Source organism: Nicotiana tomentosiformis, chromosome 5 (genome assembly GCF_000390325.3).
Source record: "Nicotiana tomentosiformis chromosome 5, ASM39032v3, whole genome shotgun sequence".
NCBI lineage: Eukaryota > Viridiplantae > Streptophyta > Magnoliopsida > Solanales > Solanaceae > Nicotiana > Nicotiana tomentosiformis.
The window spans coordinates 19,081,775-19,103,159 of NC_090816.1; the positions used below are offsets into that span (position 1 = coordinate 19,081,775).

A 21,385-nucleotide genomic window follows, 5' to 3' on the forward strand; every position below is an offset into this window, starting at 1 on the left:
TAGAGTTTATTTTTAAAATACTAAATAATTTATGCCTAAATTTACAAAAGAAAACAAATTGACCAGTATTCGGAATCAACTCATATAAGGAATGATATCTTTCTAAATTTGAAAAAAGTTAACTCGAACTTGTTTATTTTACCCTTAATGGTATTTTTTTTATAATCACACAAAAATTATAATATATCTAAGATTACAAGTTTTAAAAAAATTTATAATATTAAATATATGATATATTTAATAAAAAATTTTAAGATTTTTTTCTTTTTTAAACGTCTGCCTCGTTAAACTAAGTGAGCGTTTGGACATAAGAATTGTGAAATTTCAGAAAAAAGTAAAGTATTTTTCCAAGTTGAAATAATATTTAAAAATTAGAGTTGTGTTTGGACGTGAATATAATTTGGAGCTATTTTTGAATTTTTGTGAGTTCTTTGAAGTAAAAATTTTGGAAAATAGTTTTTTGGACTTTTTTTAAATTCCAAAAAATTCTGAAATTCAGTTTTAAGTGAAATTTAAAATTTTTATGGCCAAATAATGATTTGGAAATAAGGTGAAAAATCTTTTCGAAAAAATATAAAAATATTTTATTGCCAAACTGGCCCTAAGTCTTATAAGTTGAAACGAAGGGAATATATTTGTTTTTATTTAAAGAAAAACAGAGGTAAACAGAAAGTCAAAGACGCGGAGTAGGAACAAAATGTGGGTCCCAAAAAATTAGATACTGATAATCCAAGTCATCCGACCACCGTCTACTTGCCAGTTCGGTCAGCCCCATTTTTCTTCACTTTTCCTCTTCAACGTAAACATCAGAAGAAAAAAAACAATTCTCTACCTTTCTTTTTCTGAAGGGAAGAAAATTTGAGAGCCCGTTTTTTTCAAATTTATTTGTATTCATCCTTGTTCTTTTTTCTTTCCAAGCCCCAATTTTTCTGGTTTATTGATTTAACTGCTGTGGTAATTTTATTAATCAATTTAGGAATTTCAGGTGGGTAATTTCATTCTACTAACCCCAGATCTTAGTTTTCTTTATTTTATATGTGCATGTGGTTTTCTATTTTGTGGGGATTAAGAATCTGGGTGTTTTTAGTTTTTGTTTGATCTACTGGCAGTTGCTTATTTTTGTGCATTTTAGTAGCAGATATAATTTATTTCCCCTATTTTAATGTGAAAATATGATTCTTCTAGTTTTGTGGGTGATTTTTTTAGTGTTTGATATAAAGTTAGTAACTTTTGTTAGTGTTTTGATATATTGCTATTCATTTTGAGGTGATTTTCTTAGTGTTTGATATAAAGTTAGTAGTAAACTTTGTTTGTGTTGTCTTCTATTTGCCCGGTTTTTAAAGGTATAAATGTGAAAATATTATTAATTTATGGGTGATTTTCTTGGTATTTGGTATAAAGTTAGTAACTTATGTTAGTGTTTTGACATATTATTAGCAGGTATCCTAATTTTGCCCTGTTCTGTAAGGTACTAATGTGAAAGTAATTTTTGGGTGATTTTCTTAGTGTTTAATACGAAGGGAAGCCTTGTAGCAACGGTAAAGTTGTCTCCGTGTGACCTATAGGTCAAGAATTCGAGCCGTGGAATAAGCCGCTGTGTACATTACATCCCGGTGCGGCCCTTCCCCGGATCCTATGTGAAAGCGGGTTACTTTGTGCACCAGGCTGCCTTTCTTAATGTTTGATATAAAGTTAGTAACTTTTGTTAGTGTTTGATGTAAATTTAGCAGGTGTCCTCTATTTGCTCTATTTTCCCTGTTGTTGAATGTATACATGTGAAAATATTATTAATTTTTGGATAATTGTTCTTAGGGTTTGGCCTAAAGTTAGTAATTTCTTGTTGATTCTTGTCCAATTGGTTTGTTTTTGTAATTTAAGTGTTTGTTAGTAGAATTTATGGCAGCTTTTGCATGCTGCTGTAAGTTTGCTAGGATGCTGAAATGCTTACATCTAATCAAGTTCTAATAAAAAAGTCTTTTTTAGAGTAATGGAATTAGAGAAGGTACTTTGAAAGCAGTAGAGGAATCTGAAAAAAGTAAATGTTAGCTAAGTTTGGTAGTTTTGGTTGCAGAAGATATCATTTGTAGGATATACTTGTTGGTGCTTGACAAGATATGATGTTCTATTTTTTTCCGCTGTTTACGGACTGTAATTTTGGATACTTTTTATTGAATATGTTTTTATGTTTAGAAAAGATGAGGTAATCTATCTTGTGAATTTTTATGTGTTTTTTGTTTCTTTCAAAGGAATGACTTGTCAAGTGAGTCCAAATTTTTATTTTGGATGTGAAAACGTTTGTGAAGCATACTGGACAAACATTGGTTTGTTTGTTTTCCATTTAGCACATTTCTGAACATTTGCTGATACGAACCTTTTGTGGCTCATTTTCATCACCAGCGTATCGGAAAAATGCTGCCTCCACGCCAACAACCACGGCCTGGTGGACTTCAGACATCTTTATCCTTGGTCTCTCCTGATGCTTGCGGTTCTCCTAATCCTCAAGAACGTGGCTCGACCTCTGATCAGGCTCGTGATTCACCATCTGAAAGTGCCAGTTCACGTGAAACTTGGCCAACATCTGACGCTTTGATGGCGAAAAAGCTGGAGAAGGAGAAAGAGAATGGCTACGCTGAGCACTCTGTTGTCCGCAATATTTCAAACTCCGACAAAATGTCCCTTCGTGACATTGCCCGAGAAAGAGTTGACGTTATAGCTGAAAGGATGCGAAATCTCCCAGATGAGTATCTAGAGAAGTTCAAACATGAACTTCGGGTCATTCTTGAAGGATTAGGTGGTTCTCAGCACAGAGAGGAGTTTCTATTCCTTCAAAGGCTAGTGAATAGTAGGGGTGATTTGACGGATGGAACCCTGATTATTACACACCGCACCCAGCTAGAAATTCTAGTTGCCATCAAGACTGGAATTCAGGCATTCTTGCATCCTAGTGTTAGTCTCTCTCAAGCTTCGCTCATTGACATTTTCTTGTATAAGAGGTGCAGAAACATAGCATGTGGTAGTGTGCTTCCGGCAGAGGAATGTAGCTGCAAAATTTGTGCGAAGAAAAATGGTTTCTGCAACCTTTGCATGTGTGTGATCTGTAACAAGTTTGATTTTGAGGTGAACACTTGCAGATGGATCGGTTGTGATCTCTGTTCTCATTGGACACACACGGATTGTGCCATTAGCAATGGACAAATTGGAACAGGCCCGTCTGTTAAGAATGGAGCTAGCTCAGCTGAGACGCTCTTCAGATGCCATGCTTGCAGTAGGACATCTGAGTTGTTAGGTTGGGTTAAAGATGTGTTCCAACACTGTGCCCCAAGTTGGGATGCGGAAGCTTTTGTTAGAGAGCTTGACTATGTCAGAAGAATTTTCCAGAGAAGTGAGGACGCGAGAGGCCGTAAGTTATTTTGGAAATGCGAGGAACTCATCGAAAAGCTGAAAGGTGGAGTTGCAGACCCTATGGCTTGTAAAGTGATCTTATCCTTTTTCCAAGGTAAGCCTCATTTCCAAGGTTTTCTTATTTATTTTCAGATCATTGTTAATTGATTGATTGTTCTGGGGCATTCTTACTGAGAAAAGGTTGAAATGAAAGCTTGATACATCCAACAAGAAGCCACATGCAGCAGGTTAACAAATAAATTGATTACTGGCCCTTTGTTCTTTTGCTTCTTTGATATATAGTTAGAGTTCTTTGGTACGCTAGGTGGGCTAAAGGGGTTCGTATTCCTCTGGTAGGATCATTTACTTGACCGAAAAGCTCATGCAATATTTGTTAAGAAGATTTATCTATTTGATAAATAACCAATCATCTAATTTAATATTAAGCGTTTAAGACCAATACGCTCTTGCCAAACTTCATTATTCATTTGCTTATCTATCGGCAAAATTACTTCTCAAGCCATCCAATTCTTTCTTTCTTTAGTTAACAATAATTGTATTCCAATATTTGCGGGTTCCTTAATTTTTCTTTCTTCCCCATAATTTTTTTTTAAAAGTCCCAACCAATTTGCATAGGCTGATGGCCTTAGCTAAGCGGAATAACGGAGTGAAAGGAGAAGAGATGCATGCAACAAAGAATAGGGAGATGAACACTAAAAGGCGTAGCAATTAGCATTTAAGGAAAATAAATTGAAAGATGGACTGTGGAACTTAGCAGTAGATGTAGATAGAAGAAAGTAGTTATGCCGAAAGGAGAGGAGTTGCTTGCAACAAAGAATTTGGTGGTGAAAGCTAAAGGCATAAACGAATTAGCATTTAAGGACAAAATATTGAAAGATTTGGCCTGGAACTTAGTTCTTCATGTATCCATGCAATTGATGGTCGGGTAGAGATTGGCTAGTCTGGGGAGAGGGAAAGAAGAAAAGAGAAGGAGAAACATGTTCACCAATTTCCCGTTATATGTACAAGGGGAAAAATAGTCCTTTTATGTTTCAATCCGGTGGATATAGAATAGTTCCTAGATCACAACCAAACTCATTCAAGTTCGAGTTATAACCAGATTATAATTTGAATCTGGCATAATCTGGAGAAGTCAAAAGAATTTACCAAATACGAAGACACAATTTGATAGAGTAGCTACTTAGAGATGGAATTATTTCCATAAACTATGTGAAGTCAGAAGTGAATTTGGTCGATCCTCTGGCTAAAACCCTTGGGAAAAAAATTGATAAGTGAATCATTGAGGGGGTATGGGACTTTCCAAACCTATGTGATTGGCAATCCCATGCATTAGGTTCATATGGGTAATAGCATTTTTTTTATCTAGCATTTTTTTTTCTATTATGCACTATTAAATTTGTCTCTCCTATGGTCTGTATAGTGCAAGATTGCAAGGAAAGTGAGATTGAGTTATTAAACTCTTACTCCAATCCATATTCTTTATAGGTGGTGTATTGCACTACAGAATACACTTCATGGATGGACCTAGAAGTGTGGAGTGAGGGTTATTCCTATGAAATTTGTGAAAAAAAAAATTCTAGAGCATTCATGAATAACCAGGCGTGCGCATGGCGTATTAGCAACAAAACCGCAGTAAACAACAAAGTTTGTGGGGTGTAGTGTAATAGATAAGGCACCTAACGTGCAACAAGAATTCTTGGTTCATAGAAGTTCAAGACTTCACCAATTATTCTGTAAGTTAAATCTTTTTTTATCTAGATATGGTTCATAGTCCACAAGACACCAAATTCGACGCATTATGGTCGATTGTGGAAAACCCAACAAATAATTATTTTTACTTTTTTCTTTAGTATCTCTTTTGAGATATGTGGGAAATTGTTAGGAAAATGTGAATAGTATCTCAAAAGGGAAGAGTCTCTTATTGGTTAAGAAAATCTCTAGATTCATTTTCTTGAAATTTAGTGTTAAGAAAATGTCTATACTTACCAGAAAATGTCTATTTTCATCCTCTTGAATTTAGTGTGTCTTAAGTTCATATAAAGGATTCTTTATTTCGGAATCCTAACCGTTGGGCCTTTATTACAATTATGCTAGAGGAGCTTGTCGAAACCTGGGGGATACGCCTGCTCTTGCGAAATATCCGGATAATGTCCTTGACATGCCTCAAGGTTAAATAATTTCCGTGTTTTTTCCACAAGAGCAGAAACAATAAAGATTAAATAGAGAAAACCTAGCAGATCAACAGAAAGGAATTAAAGTTTTTCTATTTTCAGTGTCTTTATAAAAGGAAAGGTTATGTGTATATATAGGTGAGGAAAAATCAGAATGTTATAATGGAGGAACAATTGCCATAATGGTCCAACAGTTAGTAATTTGGAATAATGACCCATTATGTGAAATAAAGGCAAACTAATTCCAAGAGGATGAATTTGGAATGTTATCTGGACTTCTTCTTCACACTAATGAATCTTGATTTTCTTAACCAATAAGAGACTCTTCCTTTTTGAGATACTAATCCATTTTTCTAACAATTGCCATCTCTGTTGACCTCTGGCCGGTAGTCCGAGCCTTCTGGGATGCGATTTTGACATTTGAGAATACATGTTCTCTGGAATTTTTATTCTTTTTTCCAAGTATTATGATTTGTTGCTAATGTACTGTTAAAGTAATTTTCTTCTCCCCTTGGATGCTTTCCTAGTAGGTTTTTGTTCTTTCCTTTTAGAGAAAAAACATACTAAAGTAAATTTGGTTTTTGTTGACAAATAGAATAAGTGAGATTCAGTATGTGATTCCATGTCTTCGTCTTTTATTTGTTATTATATCATTCTTAATTCTTAATGAGCTATTATGTCTCTGTAAATTGATCGTTTGTAGCGAACTACATGTTCAAAGGAAACTAGAAATGAATTTGATGTGAGATATAAGAACTACGATAATGGTAGTTTGTTACTTTGAAAAGCTAATTGTTGACATCATTTAAAATTAGAGTTAATTGACAAAGGAAGGTGATTTATTCAACTAAAGGGTTGATCCGTAATTTCAAGAGAAGGGGAGAAGGTCCTTAGGATTATGAAAGAGAATCCTCGTGTGATTAACACAGATTGAAACATAAATTGGAATATCATTTGCTTTTCTATTTTACTGATTTTGGTTTGCCCACGTTTTTTTTTTTTTCCGGCATTGAGTTTGAGAATTCAACTGAGAGTACTTATATTTTTATCAACTATTTATTCTGGCATTACTTGATTTATATGACTGATTGGAGTTGGGTAAATTTTGGGCCTAATGTAAGGTTTATAGCGTCTTTCATAATGGAAAAATCAAGACTCTCAAGTACATCAATAAGTTTTAGTTTTCGTCTTGAAATGTTTTTATCACTTTTACAGAGCTTGATGTGGATCCTTCGAAGAGTCAAGACAATGACGAAGGTGGTCGGCTCATAGCTCCACAAGAAGCATTTAACAAGATTGCAGATGTAGTACAAGAAGCCATCAGAAAAATGGAAGCAGTAGCAGAGGAGAAGATGCGGATGGTTAAGAAAGCACGGTTAGCTCTTGATGCATGTGATCAGGAGCTCAAGGATAAAGCTCGGGAAGTGACCGCACTAAAAATGGAGAGGCAGAGGAAGAAGCAACAAATCGATGAGCTTGAAAGCATCGTAAGGCTTAAACAGGCAGAAGCCGATATGTTTGACCTAAAGGCCGGTGAAGCTAGACGAGAAGCTGAGAGACTGCAACGAATTGCACTCGCCAAGACAGAGAAGTCAGAAGAGGACTACGCTAGCAGGTATTTGAAACAACGATTAAGCGAGGCTGAAGCAGAGAAGCAGTATTTATTTGAGAAGATAAAGCTTCAGGAAAGTTCACGAACGTCGCAGAGCAGTGCTGGAGGAAGTGACCCTTCCCAGATGATGTACAGTAAAATCCAAGATTTGATTAAGAATATGTAGAATGTTGCTTCAAAGGATGAGGGCTAATCAAATGACATGAACTCTTTTGGTGCTATTCCATCGAGTAGTCTTCCCCTAAAATTTACTAGGCTTTTGGATGTATGAATTGGTTCTAACCTTTTGGTCTTGATAATTTTTCTTTTCATTCCGTGCCTTCTTTTTTATGATATGAGCTGTGCTTCTTTTTTATGATATGAGCTGAGCTTAATGAAAGAAGGATTCATATCACTGAGGTCAACTTGTTTGGGAATGAGGCAAGTGAGGATTCATATCGCCACATCAATTTGTTCGGGGACTGAGATGCAGTTGTTGTTTATTGTTGCCTTCTTTTTATGATGGATAAGCTAAAAGAAAAGTAAAGGCAGGAATTGCATTTCTCTTAAGTCTGAATGTGACACAAACTTAGCTTCCTCATTTTTATCATTTAACAGTAGTAAATGAACATGGTTTGCTTGAGCTATATCAGAATAAGAATTTTCCCAGTATTTAGGTAATGCAACAAGAAGTTAAAATTTCTTTTAATGCAAAATAATAATAATAATAAAGAATTTAGGATTAAATGTTCTTGTTTTTTATTTTCCACCCGGTGTTTGATATTCGCATACTAGTTATTAAAGGACAGCCCCGAGCACTAAGCTTCTGCCATGTGCGAGATCCGGGGAAGGGTCAGACCACAATGGTCTATTGTATGCAGCTTTACCCTACATTTCTGCAAGAGGTTATTTCCACGACTTGAACCCGTGACTTCCTGGACACATAACAACAACTTTACCAGTTACGATAATGCTCCCCAAAGAAAAATGGAGAGAGAGAGATTAACCATAATAAAGGACCATATGATTTGGTCAAAACTCAAAAGTATGAACAAAGCTACAGGTTGGGTCAGAAATGTGGGGGATAAATCCATAAAAACAGAAGATTCATAGAACAATAGAGGATTGACAAGTTTGTCAATAAGCATGCAATATTAATTAAGGCAACAACTCAAAATTGTGGGAAAAATTTAAAGGGAAAAAGAAAATGACCATTTTTCATAAATTGCCACCAGTGCTTATTATTTCCTTTCTGCCAAAAATAAATGCAAAATCTCTTCACGTGGCATATTTGTTGACTTCTCCATTTCAGACTGACGTAAAAATTAATGTCCCAACATTATGGACTTTTAGGAGCCGTTTGGACATAATCTTTTTTTTTTCCTCCCTTTTTTCCAAAAAATATTGATTATACACTTAACTGAATTTTTCGAAGATGATTTTCAAATTTAAAAAAGTAATTTTTACCTCTTTTTCAATTAAATAATATTTTTTATCATAAAACTGCAATACTTTTTCAAGTGAAATACATTTCCAAATATAATTTTAATTTTCAAATATTTTTTTCCAACTTAAACTTCAAAACTACTTTTTTCAAATCTCACATCGTTTATGTGTGAAAGTAGCACGGGTTAGCCAATTTTCAGACTGGTAATCGAAAAATAGTCACTATTTTACTGAAACACGGAAAGTTCCAGCATAATATGTTGAATTATGGAGTTCATGCATATAAACTTCCAGCATATTATGTTGGAACTCCAGCACATGGAAAGTTTCAGCATAATATGCTGGATTATGGAGCTCATGCGTATAAAATTCCAGCATATTATGTTGGAACTACAACACATTATGAAATTCTTACACATTATGCTGGAATCTCATATGTAAAAAATTTGAACTCCCTGAAATTTTTCCGGATTTTTAAGGATACTTTTGTTCAAATTTTATCTTTACATGAAAAAGTGACTAAATTTCGATTACTTTTGAAATTGTGACTATTTTTCAATTACCAGTTATAAATCTGGCTATTTTTTATTTTTTCTCCCTATTTATGTCCAAACCCCTACTTAGTCCTCCGGAATGTATACCTACTACATATGGGTTTCCTTATCATATTACTCTCTCTATCAACTCAGACACACATCCCAATTCAAAATTTTGAATATCCATGAAATAATAAAAGTTGATTAATTAGGAGGTATAACTAACGTATATAAATTAGCAAACTGGAAAAATTACATACTTCAACGTACTCATCGCAAGCTTAATATTGTGGTTTGAACTTATTCTAAGGTCTGTCAAGTTTTTCACAAGTCATAACGAAACGCAGGTCCACTTTTAACCTCTTAATCAAAGTATTTTAGACGATACTGACAATCTAACTCAAAAGGTCAAAACTACAAATTCTGATGGTATTTCATAACATACACTTCCAAAATGTAATTATCATATGGTCTTCATAATCCATGAGTTAGGTACTCCTATGTGGCACAATTTCAATTTCGAGAGTCGAACATTTTTATTTTGACCGTGAATTTAGACATCTAATCTTTAAGTTTTTTGAAAAATAATTTACGTATTTAGAAATTACATAAAAGTACTACAAGTTACAAATTCATCATGTATTCCTGACTTGCCAGGATGATCTGTTATGAACCAGCTCCAGCCCAATGTCACACAAGTAGCTATTGGGCTGACAAGAGCTTTTGGGCCGAGAACAAGTAATAGGGTCAGGTTAAATTGGGATCCAGGTTGAGTATATGATGCAAGAATGGTTCTGTAAAAAGGAGGACAGGTCGGTAATTTTGGGATTATGCCTATTGTTAAGAAAAGTGTCTGCTTCTCCTTATCTCCCATTCTCTGAATCTAACCTTCTCATTCCCTTCTTCTATCTATCCCTAGTTGCTTTACTTCCTACAATTTCTATTGTAATTCGGCTACTAAGTTGTTAGCATTTTGATATTTGAGTTGTAATCATATTTCAGTCTTATTAATAGAGTAGAGAGGTTTAGTTACTGTTACTTTGGATTTGAGTTATTTACATTGGTGCTTTCATCGCACGGACTCCAACAACGACTATGTTTCTACCTCGATTCAGTGGCGATGGAAACCCAGAGAGTTGGCTTTTTCGAGCCGAGCTGTATTTCACATACCTTGGCTTCTCCAAGAAGGATTGGCTGCCTCTTTCGTCTTTCTACCTAGATGGCGATGCCCTCGCTTGGTTTGATTTTCTATTTCGCACTAAACAATTCTATGATTGGAACCATTTCAAGGAGAAGTTTCTTGTGCATTTTCAGAAATGGACCTTTGCTGATCTGCAACGTAATTCAAATTTCTACGAGCTTGAATCTGCTTCTGGACCAGCCGACAAGACGGAACAAGCAATTGTCGTAATGTCTACTGGAGTTTTCCCTAATACAATGGCTGCTAGGTCTTCGGTTACAGTAGCAAACTCCAAAATTCATCCTCCATCCTCCTTAGGCTTATTCACAAGCCTTCCAGTCCTCGATATACATGATCCCAACTCTAGTTTTACTGGTGGAGATAAGTGCGCACCAGTCGAAGACAAGGTGTTTGACGAATTTCCTCAGAGTGATGCACCTAATTTGCCTTTTCATTGTGCAAATGATGAAGCACTCCTTGCTACTCTTGTTGGGCATGATCATTTTGTACCCAGTGGCATTCAACCATTTACTTTCTTTGAGGGTTTGTTTGTTGAATCTGAGACACTTTCGGATGCAACAACTCTTACCTCTAGGATGCAATCTAAATTGGAAACTAAACGAGTCGGGGAGGACCATGTGTTTGCTAAAAATCCTCAACGAAATACCGACGAACCCATACAATTTGCACCTCTGATTATGAATCTTTTTGCTAGCTTGGTCCCAGGTGATAAGTTTCCTTTTGGTCAAACACTCGTTGTGCATATTAGTGTTAATGTGAACGATGGCCATATGCTTGATACTTATTATTATTGTTGTTTACCTGAAAAATAGAGAGAGTTGAATTTATATGCAGTTTCGAGGATATGTGGCATAACTTAACACAAAATGTAAGGATAAACAGAAATGTAAATATAGATTGCAGAGAACGCGAAATAGATAAGGTTGTCAGGAACAATGAATCTTAGGATTCAACAAATAGAATCAATTTAAGAAATCCGAAAGAACGATTCTTTACTGTAGAAGAATATAGCGTTTTTATTACAATGTAAGCCTGAGAAAAACTTATTTTACAGAAATGGTAGCCAAGTCCTTTTATAGTGGAGGAATTTGGCTCTAAGCATAATAAAATAAATATTTAGTGGGATACCTATAATAAGTCAGCTTTTCCGCAATTTCTGCCAAGATTCTCTCTAGTGGGATTGCAACGGCTTTTGTCTGCGAGCTCGATCTTGCTTAGAACCCTCGATTTTGGTTTGAGCTTGATTTCGACTCGAGATCTTGATCTTGGTTCGAGCCTGATCCCGCTCGAGCCCTCGAATTGATTCGAGGTCAATGTTGGTTGGTCTCTGGATTATCAGCATGATAGATCTACTTTGCATTATGGTTTGATTTCGATTCGAGCTTGATAATGATATAGAACTCGACACGGATCGGCCTCCCCGGGTTCGAGGTTAGTTTGTTCCACCTTCGGGATCTTACTTCGATAGATCATCGTTCGAACTCGATCGGACGTGCTAAGGCCGAAATCTATTTCGACCGTATACAGATAGTCCCCTCATTTCTCAGAAAGAATGTGGCGAGAAATGATATGATTTTTTAACGGCTCGATCGGATTATAACCTGACGTTTCCATCGGGTTCGACCATGACGCATCTGGTAGCGGTCCTGTCGGTTTAGTCTTTCAAGGCATTTAACGCATGTCGGGCGGTGGTCGGCCACCGCTGATACTGAACCGCCATCGCTTGAACCTATAAATAACCCTTTCTTTTATCTTTTACCACTTTTACATCTTCTATCTTCCAAATTTTCCAAGTTTTTTATTGTACTCTCCAACTTACCAGTAAATCTGTGATTTCTTTCTGCAAAAGCCCCTCCTCAATTTTACTAAATCTTTGTCATTTTTATCTATTCCTTGCTTTTGAACTCGAAAATGGCGAAAACGTCACAAACCATCCCTCAGAAAGAGAAAACTTCATCTTCACAGTGTGTCGCCGATGATACGCCGGCAGAACCACGACCCGAGGAGTGCGTTCCTGGGGCGTGCGTCCTTACTTCTGATTTCAAGGTCGATAAAGGATCATCGATGCCTGGTCGATGTAAACCGGTATTGAGGTATATATGTTCGATAACCGAGAAGCACCTCCAACAACTAAAGAAATATTACAATTGGGATAAAAAAGAAATAATGATTCCTTCTTCTGACGAAGATATCACTTCGCACGTAAGAGGGTTTTTGAATGTGTATTCTTATCCTTTCACGTTGGGTCCCCTCGATTCCGTTATCATTGATTTCTGTCGTCAATACCAAATAACCCTAGGCCAGGTCCACCCTTCTTTTTGGCGGATCGTTATCCTGATCCGATATTTCGTAAGCAAAATCGAGGGGATGCCGTTCACCCTCGACCATCTTATCCGATTATACGGTCCTTGACTTTTTCGAGGAGGGTTAATAAAACTTCAGCATCAGGCTACCAAGGCTCTGTTCTCGAGTATTGACGAGGACAGGGACCGGGGTTGGATGGGCAGGTTCGTTCGAGTAAGGACTTCGGACCTGATTCCGACTGAAAAGATGCCCTTTCCCGAGGAGTGGAATATGAAACGTAAGTGTGATCTTGCTGTTACTTCTACTTTGTTCTTTCATTTATTCTCTCATCGACACTCCTCCTTTTGTGATGTAGCGGTTCCCTGGATGCCCGGAGCAGTTCCCTATCTTAAGAACTGGGTACGAGCCCTTGTTTCGACCTCTACATACGTCGAGCGCTCATGGCGTGATTTGTCAAAGGGTCGGTTGGAGGCCAAAAATCACGGTAAGCTTATTTCTCGTACTCTTTGATGATCCGAATGAGGTGGTTTTCAAAATATTTTATTAAGGTTTTCCATATGCAGGTTTGGGTAAAGACGCAGTTTTGAGGCCCTTGTCCAATGAGGAGGAAATTTCGGCCTCTGTCCCAAAGCCGGTGAAGGAAAATAAAAGGAAAAGAGCCTCCGTTCCCGTAGATCCAAAACCGAAGAAGAGGATGGCTCATAAGCCGAACAAGAATGTCATTCCTTTGACCGTGGAATCAGTTCTGCGTCTAAGGGATGAAGATGAATAATAATAAGAAGAAAATGATGAGTCCGCGCTGGCGGTCCGAATGAAGAGAACCACCGATGCCTCATCGACGGCTGGATCGATGATGCTCCATGAGGCTCCGCTTTGAGCTGAGGATATACCGGAGAAAGATTTGGGTAGAGTCCCCGAACTATCGGATATCGAAGACGCATCTCATCGGAGTCAACGGGCAGGGGATATGACCGAAGGGTCCTTAGAACCCCTTCGAACCGAGGAGAATGCTCCAGGCGATTCATTTGGGGCAGCAGCAATCGAGGATTCGCCTACCTTTCCCGCTTTTTCCGCAGGGGTGATTCGGGAAGCTCAAGCTCTGGGAGCCCTTAATCTAGACAGGCCTCACGATGAAGAAGATCCCTTTCGTGACCTGTTTACTGGCATTGAGGACGTTGCCGGTGCTGGTGATGAATCAGATCTTTTTCACAGATTGCGACAGGCTTTGAATCAGGTGAGCTTTTAAAATTATTTTGTCGGTACTATCTTTATGTTCATTTTTCATTAACTTTGCTTCTTGTTTCTTTGTAGGCAGCGGCAGTTCATCGAGAACAATGTTCTCGATCCCAAAATGAGCTGCATCGATATGAGGCCGACCTACAACGGGCTACTGACGAGAGGAACTCCCTTAGACTTTCCTTAGGGCAGAGAGAAGAGGAAATAAAAGACATCCGAGCTGAGCTGGCTAAGGCTTATCGAGATCAGATCGATTTGTCTGAGCAGGTAATGATGCTTTTGAAAGCCTATGGGCTTGATACTGGAATGATAGCTAACATTTCGGTCTCATAGCTGTAGTAAAAATTCGAGATGATCGGGAAGCTTCGTGAGGAGGTCGACGTGATAAGAACAGAGTCTTTGCGGTGGAAAGAAGGTATGGACTGCTTTGCTGCAGAAAAAGAGACTGCTCGAGCCCAGTTATCATCGTCCGAAACCCAACTTCAGAAAATGAAGGAAAAAGGCCTGGTTCAAGCAAGAATAATTGAGGAGCTTGAGGCTCGGTTGGCCTCTGTACTTGCCAAGGCCGAATCTGATGCCGAAAAGGCAAAGGTCGATGCAGATGTGCTCGTGGCCGTCTATCGGGCCGATGCTAAAGCTGCCCAAGTCCAGGCAAGAGAGGCAGCCAAGTTTGCCGATACTCGAGCACATTGGGTCGCCGAACTTGCTAAGTGCCGATCCCGAAGGGAAACTCTCGAGGAGATCCATGCTCGTGGTTTCGATCTCGCTGAAGAGATAAAAAGGGCCAAAGAACTCGAAGCCGATACTGAAGCTCTAGTTTCTGATGGCAATGATGATGACGATGATGATGATGGGAGTAAGAGCGGATCCGAGAATGGTGGGGATCCTGATAAAGAAGAGATCGCTCCTGATCGAGAAGTTTAGTTCTTAGTTTTTACGTTGTAATCACCCATGCAGATAAATTTGTATATAGATATATCCCATTTTTTGCCGACTTGCTTCTGTTTTTGTTTCTTATATTGTGAGGATTTTATTCACGCCTTATGAATATTTTCACAATGATTTAAACAACTTAATCAAATTTGGAATTCGTAGCCTTTGTAACCGAGCGAGCGCTTACTCAAACTTGGAGCGATATAGCCCTTAGGCTTATTAGTTGAGTTAATGATTCGAGCTTGAAGAAATATAGCCCGTAGGCATGATGGTCGAGTGAGTGCTTGCTCGAACTCGAAATAAAAGTAGCCCGTAGGCTTAGTAGTCGAGTGAATGATTCGAACTCGAAGCAATATAACCCGTAGGCGTAATGATCGAGTGAGAGTTTGCTCGAACTTGAAATAAAAGTAGCCCGTAGGCTTAGTCGAGTGAATGATTCGAACTCGAAGCAATGTAGCCCGTAGGCATAATGGTCGAGTGAGTGTTGCTCGAACTCGAAATAAAAGTAGCCCGTAGGCTTAGTCGAGTGAATGATTCGAACTCAAAGTAATGTAGCCCGTAGGCGTAATGGTCGAGTGAGTGTTTGCTCGAACTCGAAATAAAAGTAGCCCGTAGGCTTAGTCGAGTGAATGATTCGAACTCGAAGTAATGTAGCCCGTAGGCGTAATGGTCGAGTGAGTGTTTGCTTGAACACGAAATAAAAGTAGCCCGTAGGCTTAGTCGAGTGAATGATTCGAACTCGAAGTAATGTAGCCCGTAGGTGTAATGGTCGAGTGAGTGTTTGCTCGAACTCGAAATAAAAGTAGCCCATAGGCTTAGTCGAGTGAATGATTCGAACTCGAAGTAATGTAGCCCGTAGGCGTAATGGTCGAGTGAGTGTTTGCTCGAACTCGAAATAAAAGTAGCCCGTAGGCTTAGTCGAGTGAATGATTCGAACTCGAAGTAATGTAGCCCGTAGGCGTAATGGTCGGGTGAGTGTTTGCTCGAACTCAAAATAAAAGTGGCCCGTAGGCTTAGTGGTCGAGTTTATCTTAATTCTGATTGCATAATAAATCTCAAAAGAGAGGAATTTTCCTTGGATATAAGATGCCGATAAAGAAGAGAACTTTCTTTGTACGTTATTACACGCCTGGATTCGGGCCAATCTATATGAGCATGGTTCGCTTCGACCATTTGGCTCTTACAATTTTTCCTATTGGAACCCTGTTGTTGTGAAATAACTCTCTTGCGAGGCCTCAGATATTGTTGTAAATACTGCACGATCAATGGTTGCCTCATTCAAAAACTTGCCGAAAAACCCATTTGGGATAAAACCGGTCTAAGGGAAAAAGAGTGCAACACGTGCTTTCAAGCGAGAGATCCATCTTAGCCCTTGTTCGGACTTCTGCAGGGGTCAGTTTTGAAATATAAACGAATATGGAAAGGTCGTACCTTAGCAGTAGTACCGTTTTAGATGTGATACATTCCAGCTGCTTGATAGCTGTTTGCCGTTTATAATGCCGAGCCTGTACGATCCCTTTCTGATGTTCTCGAGCACCTGATATGGTCCTTCCAAATTCGGTCCTAGTTTTCCTTCGTTCGGATTTCAGGTATTGATGGTAATTTTTCTTAACACTAAGTCCCCAGGCTTGAAATGGCGGAGCTTGGTTCTTCGATTATAATATCTTTCGATTCGCTGCTTTTGGGCAGCCAATTAGACGAGAGCAGCTTCTCCTCTTTCGTCTGACAGTTCGAGGCTGGTATTCATAGCCTCGTTATTTGATTCTTCCATTGCGAATCGAAATCTGGCACTAGGTTCACCAACTTCGACTGGTATCAATGCTTCAGACCCATATACTAAGGAGAATGAGGTCGCCCCCGTACTGGATTTTGACGTCGTCCGATATGCCCAAAGGACTTCGGGCAGGATTTCTCTCCATTTCCCTTTAGCGTCGTTCAACCTCTTCTTTAAGTTTTGAATGACAGTTTTGTTCATTGATTCGGCCTGTCCATTCCCACTGGGGTGATATGGCGTCGATAGTATCCTTCTTATCTTGTGGTCTTCGAGGAATCTTGTTACTTTGCTGCCAATGAATTGTTTTCCGTTGTCACACACTATTTCGGCGGGTATCCCGAATCAGCATATGATATGATCCCAAATAAAGTCTATAACTTATTTCTCTCTTATTCTCTCGAACGCCTGCGCTTCAACCCATTTAGAAAAATAATCAGTCATTAATAAAATGAATTTGGCTTTACCTGGGGTCGATGGCAGAGGGTCGACGATATCCATTCCCCACTTTATGAACGACCATGGGGATAGGACTGAGTGGAGTTGCTCTCCGAGTTGGTGGATCATCGGTGCAAACCTTTGACATTTGTCACATTTACGAACAAATTCCTTCGCATCTTTTCCCATATCGATCCAATAATACCCTGCTCTAATTATTTTTCGAACTAATGTATCGGCTCCAGAGTGATTCCCGCAAGTACCCTCGTGCACTTCCCGTAGGATGTAATCGGTATCTCCCGGACCCAAGCATACTGCCAACGGTCCATCGAATGTTCTTCAGTACAACGTTTCATCTGAAGCCAATGTGAATCGAGCAGCTTTAGTCCGTAGGGTTCTGGAGTCTTTAGGGTCTGATGGGAGTTTTCTGCTCTTCAAGTATTCAATATACTTGTTTCTCCAATCCCAGGTTAAGCTTGTAGAATTTATTTCGGCGTGACCTTCTTCGATTACTGATCTCAAAAGTTGAACAACATTCCCCGAGCCCGAGTCATCTACCTCGACCGACGACCCCAAATTCGCAAGCGCATCGGCCTCATTATTCTGTTCCCGTGATACATGTCGTAAAGTCCATTGTTTGAAATGGTGCAAAGTGACAAGAAGTTTATCAATATACCTTTGCATTCTACCTTCTCGAACTTCGAAGGTTTTGTTTACTTGACTCACCACCAGCAAGGAGTCGCAATTGGCTTCAATAACTTCTGCTCCCAAGTTTCTAGCTAGCTCGAGACCTGCAATCATGGCTTCATACACGACCTCGTTATTATTCAACCTGATAGTTTTAATAGATTGCCTAATAGTATTACCCGTGGGTGGTTTCAAAACTATGCCCATCCCGGACCCTTTCATGTTCGAAGCCCCGTTCGTAAAAAGGATCCATACCCCCAATGATGTACCTGATTTCAACATGAGTTCTTTTTCGACTTTGGGTACGAGGGTTGGCATGAAATCGACCACGAAGTCTGCTAAAATTTGAGACTTGATGGCCGTACAGGGTTGATATTCGATATCGTACCCACTGAGTTCGACGGCCCATTTGGCCAGTCGGCCTGATAACTCGGGTTTGTGCAAAATATTACGAAACGGGTAAGTGGTTAACACACATATGGGATGAAACTGAAAGTATGACCTTAACTTTCTTGAGGCGCTTATCAGTGCAAGTGCCAATTTTTCTAGGAGCGGATATCTAGTTTCCGCTTCTCCTAAGGTTCGACTCGAATAATAAATGGGGAATTGCGTACCTTGCTCTTCTCGAACTAGGACACCGCTTACTGCGACTTCCGATACTGCCAAGTACAAACAAAGTTTTTCGTCTATTTTTGGAGTGTGAAGTAGTGGTGGGCTTGATAGATATCGCTTTAGTTCCTCTAATGCTTGTTGGCACTCCGGGGTCCAAGCAAAATCGTTCTTCTTTTTGAGTAGAGAGAAAAATTTGTGACTTCGGTCCGATGATCTTGAAATGAACCGGCCTAAGGCTGCAATCTGACCTGTTAGCCTTTGTACGACCTTCACGTTGTCCACAACGACGATGTATTCGATGACCTTGATTTTATCGGGGTTAATCTCTATTCCCCGATGTGACACCATGAAGTCGAGGAACTTGCCCGAACCGACCCCGAAAGCACATTTTTCGGGATTGAGCTTCATGTTGTATTTCCTCAAAATTTCGAACGTTTCCTGCAAATGGGTCAAATGGTCCTCTGCGCGCAGGGATTTAACTAGCATGTCATCAATATAAACTTTCATTGATTTTCCTATTTGTTCTTCGAACATTTTATTTACTAGGTGTAGGTAAGTAGCCCCTGTATTTTTTAGCCCGAAGGGCATCACATTATAACAATACGTTCCATATTTGGTGACAAATGAAGTCTTTTCCTAGTCCTCCGGGTTCATCTGGATTTGATTATACCCGGAATAGGCATCGAGAAAAGTGAGAATCTCGTGTCCGGCCATGGCATCGATCATGCGATCGATGTTGGGCAGTGGAAAGGAATCTTTGGGGCATGCTTTGTTCAAATCCTTATAGTCCACACACATTCTAAGTTTGTTCCCTTTTTTAGGGACTACAACTACGTTGGCTAGCCATTCAGGATATTTCACCTCCCGAATGGACCCTACTTTGAGAAGCTTGGTTACCTCGTCCTTTATGAATGCGTGCTTTCTCTCGGACTGAGGTCTTCTCTTTTGCTTCACCTGTCTGAACCTGGGGTCCAAACTTAGCCGATGCGTCGTTATGTCTGGCGGGATCCCTGTTATATCTAAATGGGACCAAGCGAAACAATCGATGTTATCGATAAGAAATTGAACGAGTTTCTTCCTGAGTTCGAGGCTCAACCCCGTTCCCAAGTATACCTTTCGCTCAGGACAGTGCTTGATTAATGTGACTTGCTCTAGTTCCTCGATTGTTGATTTGGTGGGGTCGGAGTCATCGGGAATCATGAAAGATCGAGGGACCCTTTGATCATCATCCTCTTCGATTTTCTGGTTGTCTGGCTGGGTTAAAGCCGATGTCTGTGATTGCTATTTGGTGTCCCGTTATCCTTTCGGGCCCGATCCTTTTATCGGCAAAAGTGAGGACATTGGTTTAGCTTCGTCGACGGCGAACATTTCCTTTGCAGCTGGTTATTCTCCGTACACCGTTTTGACATCTCTCGTTGTCGGGAATTTGAGGGCCTGGTGTAGGGTCGAAGGTACAACTCTCATGTTGTGGATCCATGGCCTTCCGAAAATGGCGTTGTATCTCATATCGCCTTCGATCGCGTGAAACTTTATTTCCTGGATGGTTCCGGCCACGTTTATTGGTAGGATTATCTCACATTTGGTGGTTTCACATGCCATATTGAACCCGTTTAGAACCAGAGTTGCGGGTACGATCTGATCCTGTAGGCCGAGCTGCTCTACTACCTTCAATCGGATGATGTTGGCCGAGCTACCTGGATCGATTAACACACGCTTAATTTTACTTTTATTCATGAGTACTGATATTACCAGTGCGTCGTTATGAGGTTGGATGACCCCTTCTGCATTTTCATCATCAAAGGACAAAGTCCCCATGGGTGCGTAATCTTGAGTCCGAGATCGCTTTTCCCTCACCATCGATGTTTTAGTGCGTTTAAGCACTGGTCCCTGAGGGGTATCGATGCCGCCGATGATCATATGGATGATGTGCTGCGGTTCTTCTTGCTCATTTTGCTTGCTAAAATCCCTGTTTTTAAAATTGTTCTTCGCCCTATCACTCAGAAATTCCCGAAGGTGCCCTTTGTTAAATAAGCGAGCTATTTCCTCTCTTAGTTGCTTGCAATCTTCCGTTCTGTGGCTATGGGTACCATGATATTCGCACGTTTGATTGGGATTTCTTCGGGCAGGATCGGTCTGCATGGGTCGAGGCCATTTAGTGTCTTTGATGCGTCCGATGGCTGACACGATAGCGGATGCACCAACGCTGAAGTTATATTTTGATAATCGAGGTGCTTCTATAGGATCGGCATATTTATCGAAGCCGCCCTTACTCATAAGCCCCCGAGAATTTTGCCCTCGATCAATCCTTCGATTGTTCCAAACTACATTGCGTGCTGAAACGTTGTTCACCCGATCTGCGACGTACGGTCGATATCGATCTCTGTTCGACCTTTGTTCTTTGTCGATCTCCTTTTGGTTTTTAGTAACTGTCCTGTTCGGATGAACGGGTCCGTACGGAGCTCCCAACTGATCATCCTCGACCCTAATTTTCGATTGGTATCGGTTGTGTACATCTGCCTAAGTTATCGCTGGATACTCGATCAAATTTTGTTTCAGCCGATGTGATGCTGTCGAACTTAGCTCGTTCAACCCTTGGGTGAAAGCTTGTACGGCCCAATCGTCTGTGACCGGGGGTAATTCCATGCGTTCCATTTGAAATCGGGATACGAATTCCCTCAGCATTTCATTCTCCCTTTGCTTTACTTTGAAGAGGTCTGATTTCCTTGTTGCAACCTTTATGGCACCAATATGTGCCTTTACGAACGAATCTGCTAACATGGAAAAAGAATCGATGTAATTCGGCGGTAAATTGTGGTACCACATCATCGTTGACTTCGAAAGGGTCTTCCCGAACTTTTTCAACAACACGGATTCGATCTCATCGTCCTTCAAATCGTTGCCTTTTATGGCACATGTGTAAGATGTGACATGTTCGTTAGGATCGGTCGTACCGTTATATTTGGGAATTTCGGGTATACGGAATTTTTTGGGGATTGACTTCGGCGCCGCACTCGACGGAAAAGGCTTTTGTATGAATTTTTTCGAATCAAGCCACTT

At 39.7% G+C, this 21,385-nt stretch overlaps 1 protein-coding gene across 2 annotated transcripts; it reads left to right on the forward strand.

Annotated features, from left to right (window-relative positions):
• The first annotated feature begins 762 nt into the window (after nt 1-762).
• LOC104103023 (OBERON-like protein) lies at nt 763-7,496 on the forward strand. 2 transcript variants are annotated; one of them, XM_009610891.4, is made up of 4 exons: nt 763-985; nt 1,507-1,691; nt 2,398-3,496; nt 6,789-7,496. In XM_009610891.4, exons 3-4 carry the CDS (start codon nt 2,410-2,412, stop codon nt 7,349-7,351), a joined length of 1,650 nt encoding a protein of 549 aa, XP_009609186.1. In that variant the 5' UTR covers nt 763-985; nt 1,507-1,691; nt 2,398-2,409; the 3' UTR covers nt 7,352-7,496. The 2 variants fall into 2 exon arrangements, with proteins under 2 accessions (XP_009609186.1, XP_009609185.1); XM_009610890.4 differs by lacking the exon at nt 1,507-1,691 and having other exon boundaries at nt 764-985.
• Nucleotides 7,497-21,385: the final 13,889 nt, after the last annotated feature.

Coding starts and splice junctions, on each gene's coding strand:
- LOC104103023 (XM_009610891.4), top strand. CDS start 2,410: ATGCTGCCTCCACGCCAACAACCACGGCCTGGTGGACTTCAGACATCT. Junction 3,497..6,788: donor GATCTTATCCTTTTTCCAAG/GTAAGCCTCATT, acceptor TCACTTTTACAG/AGCTTGATGTGGATCCTTCG.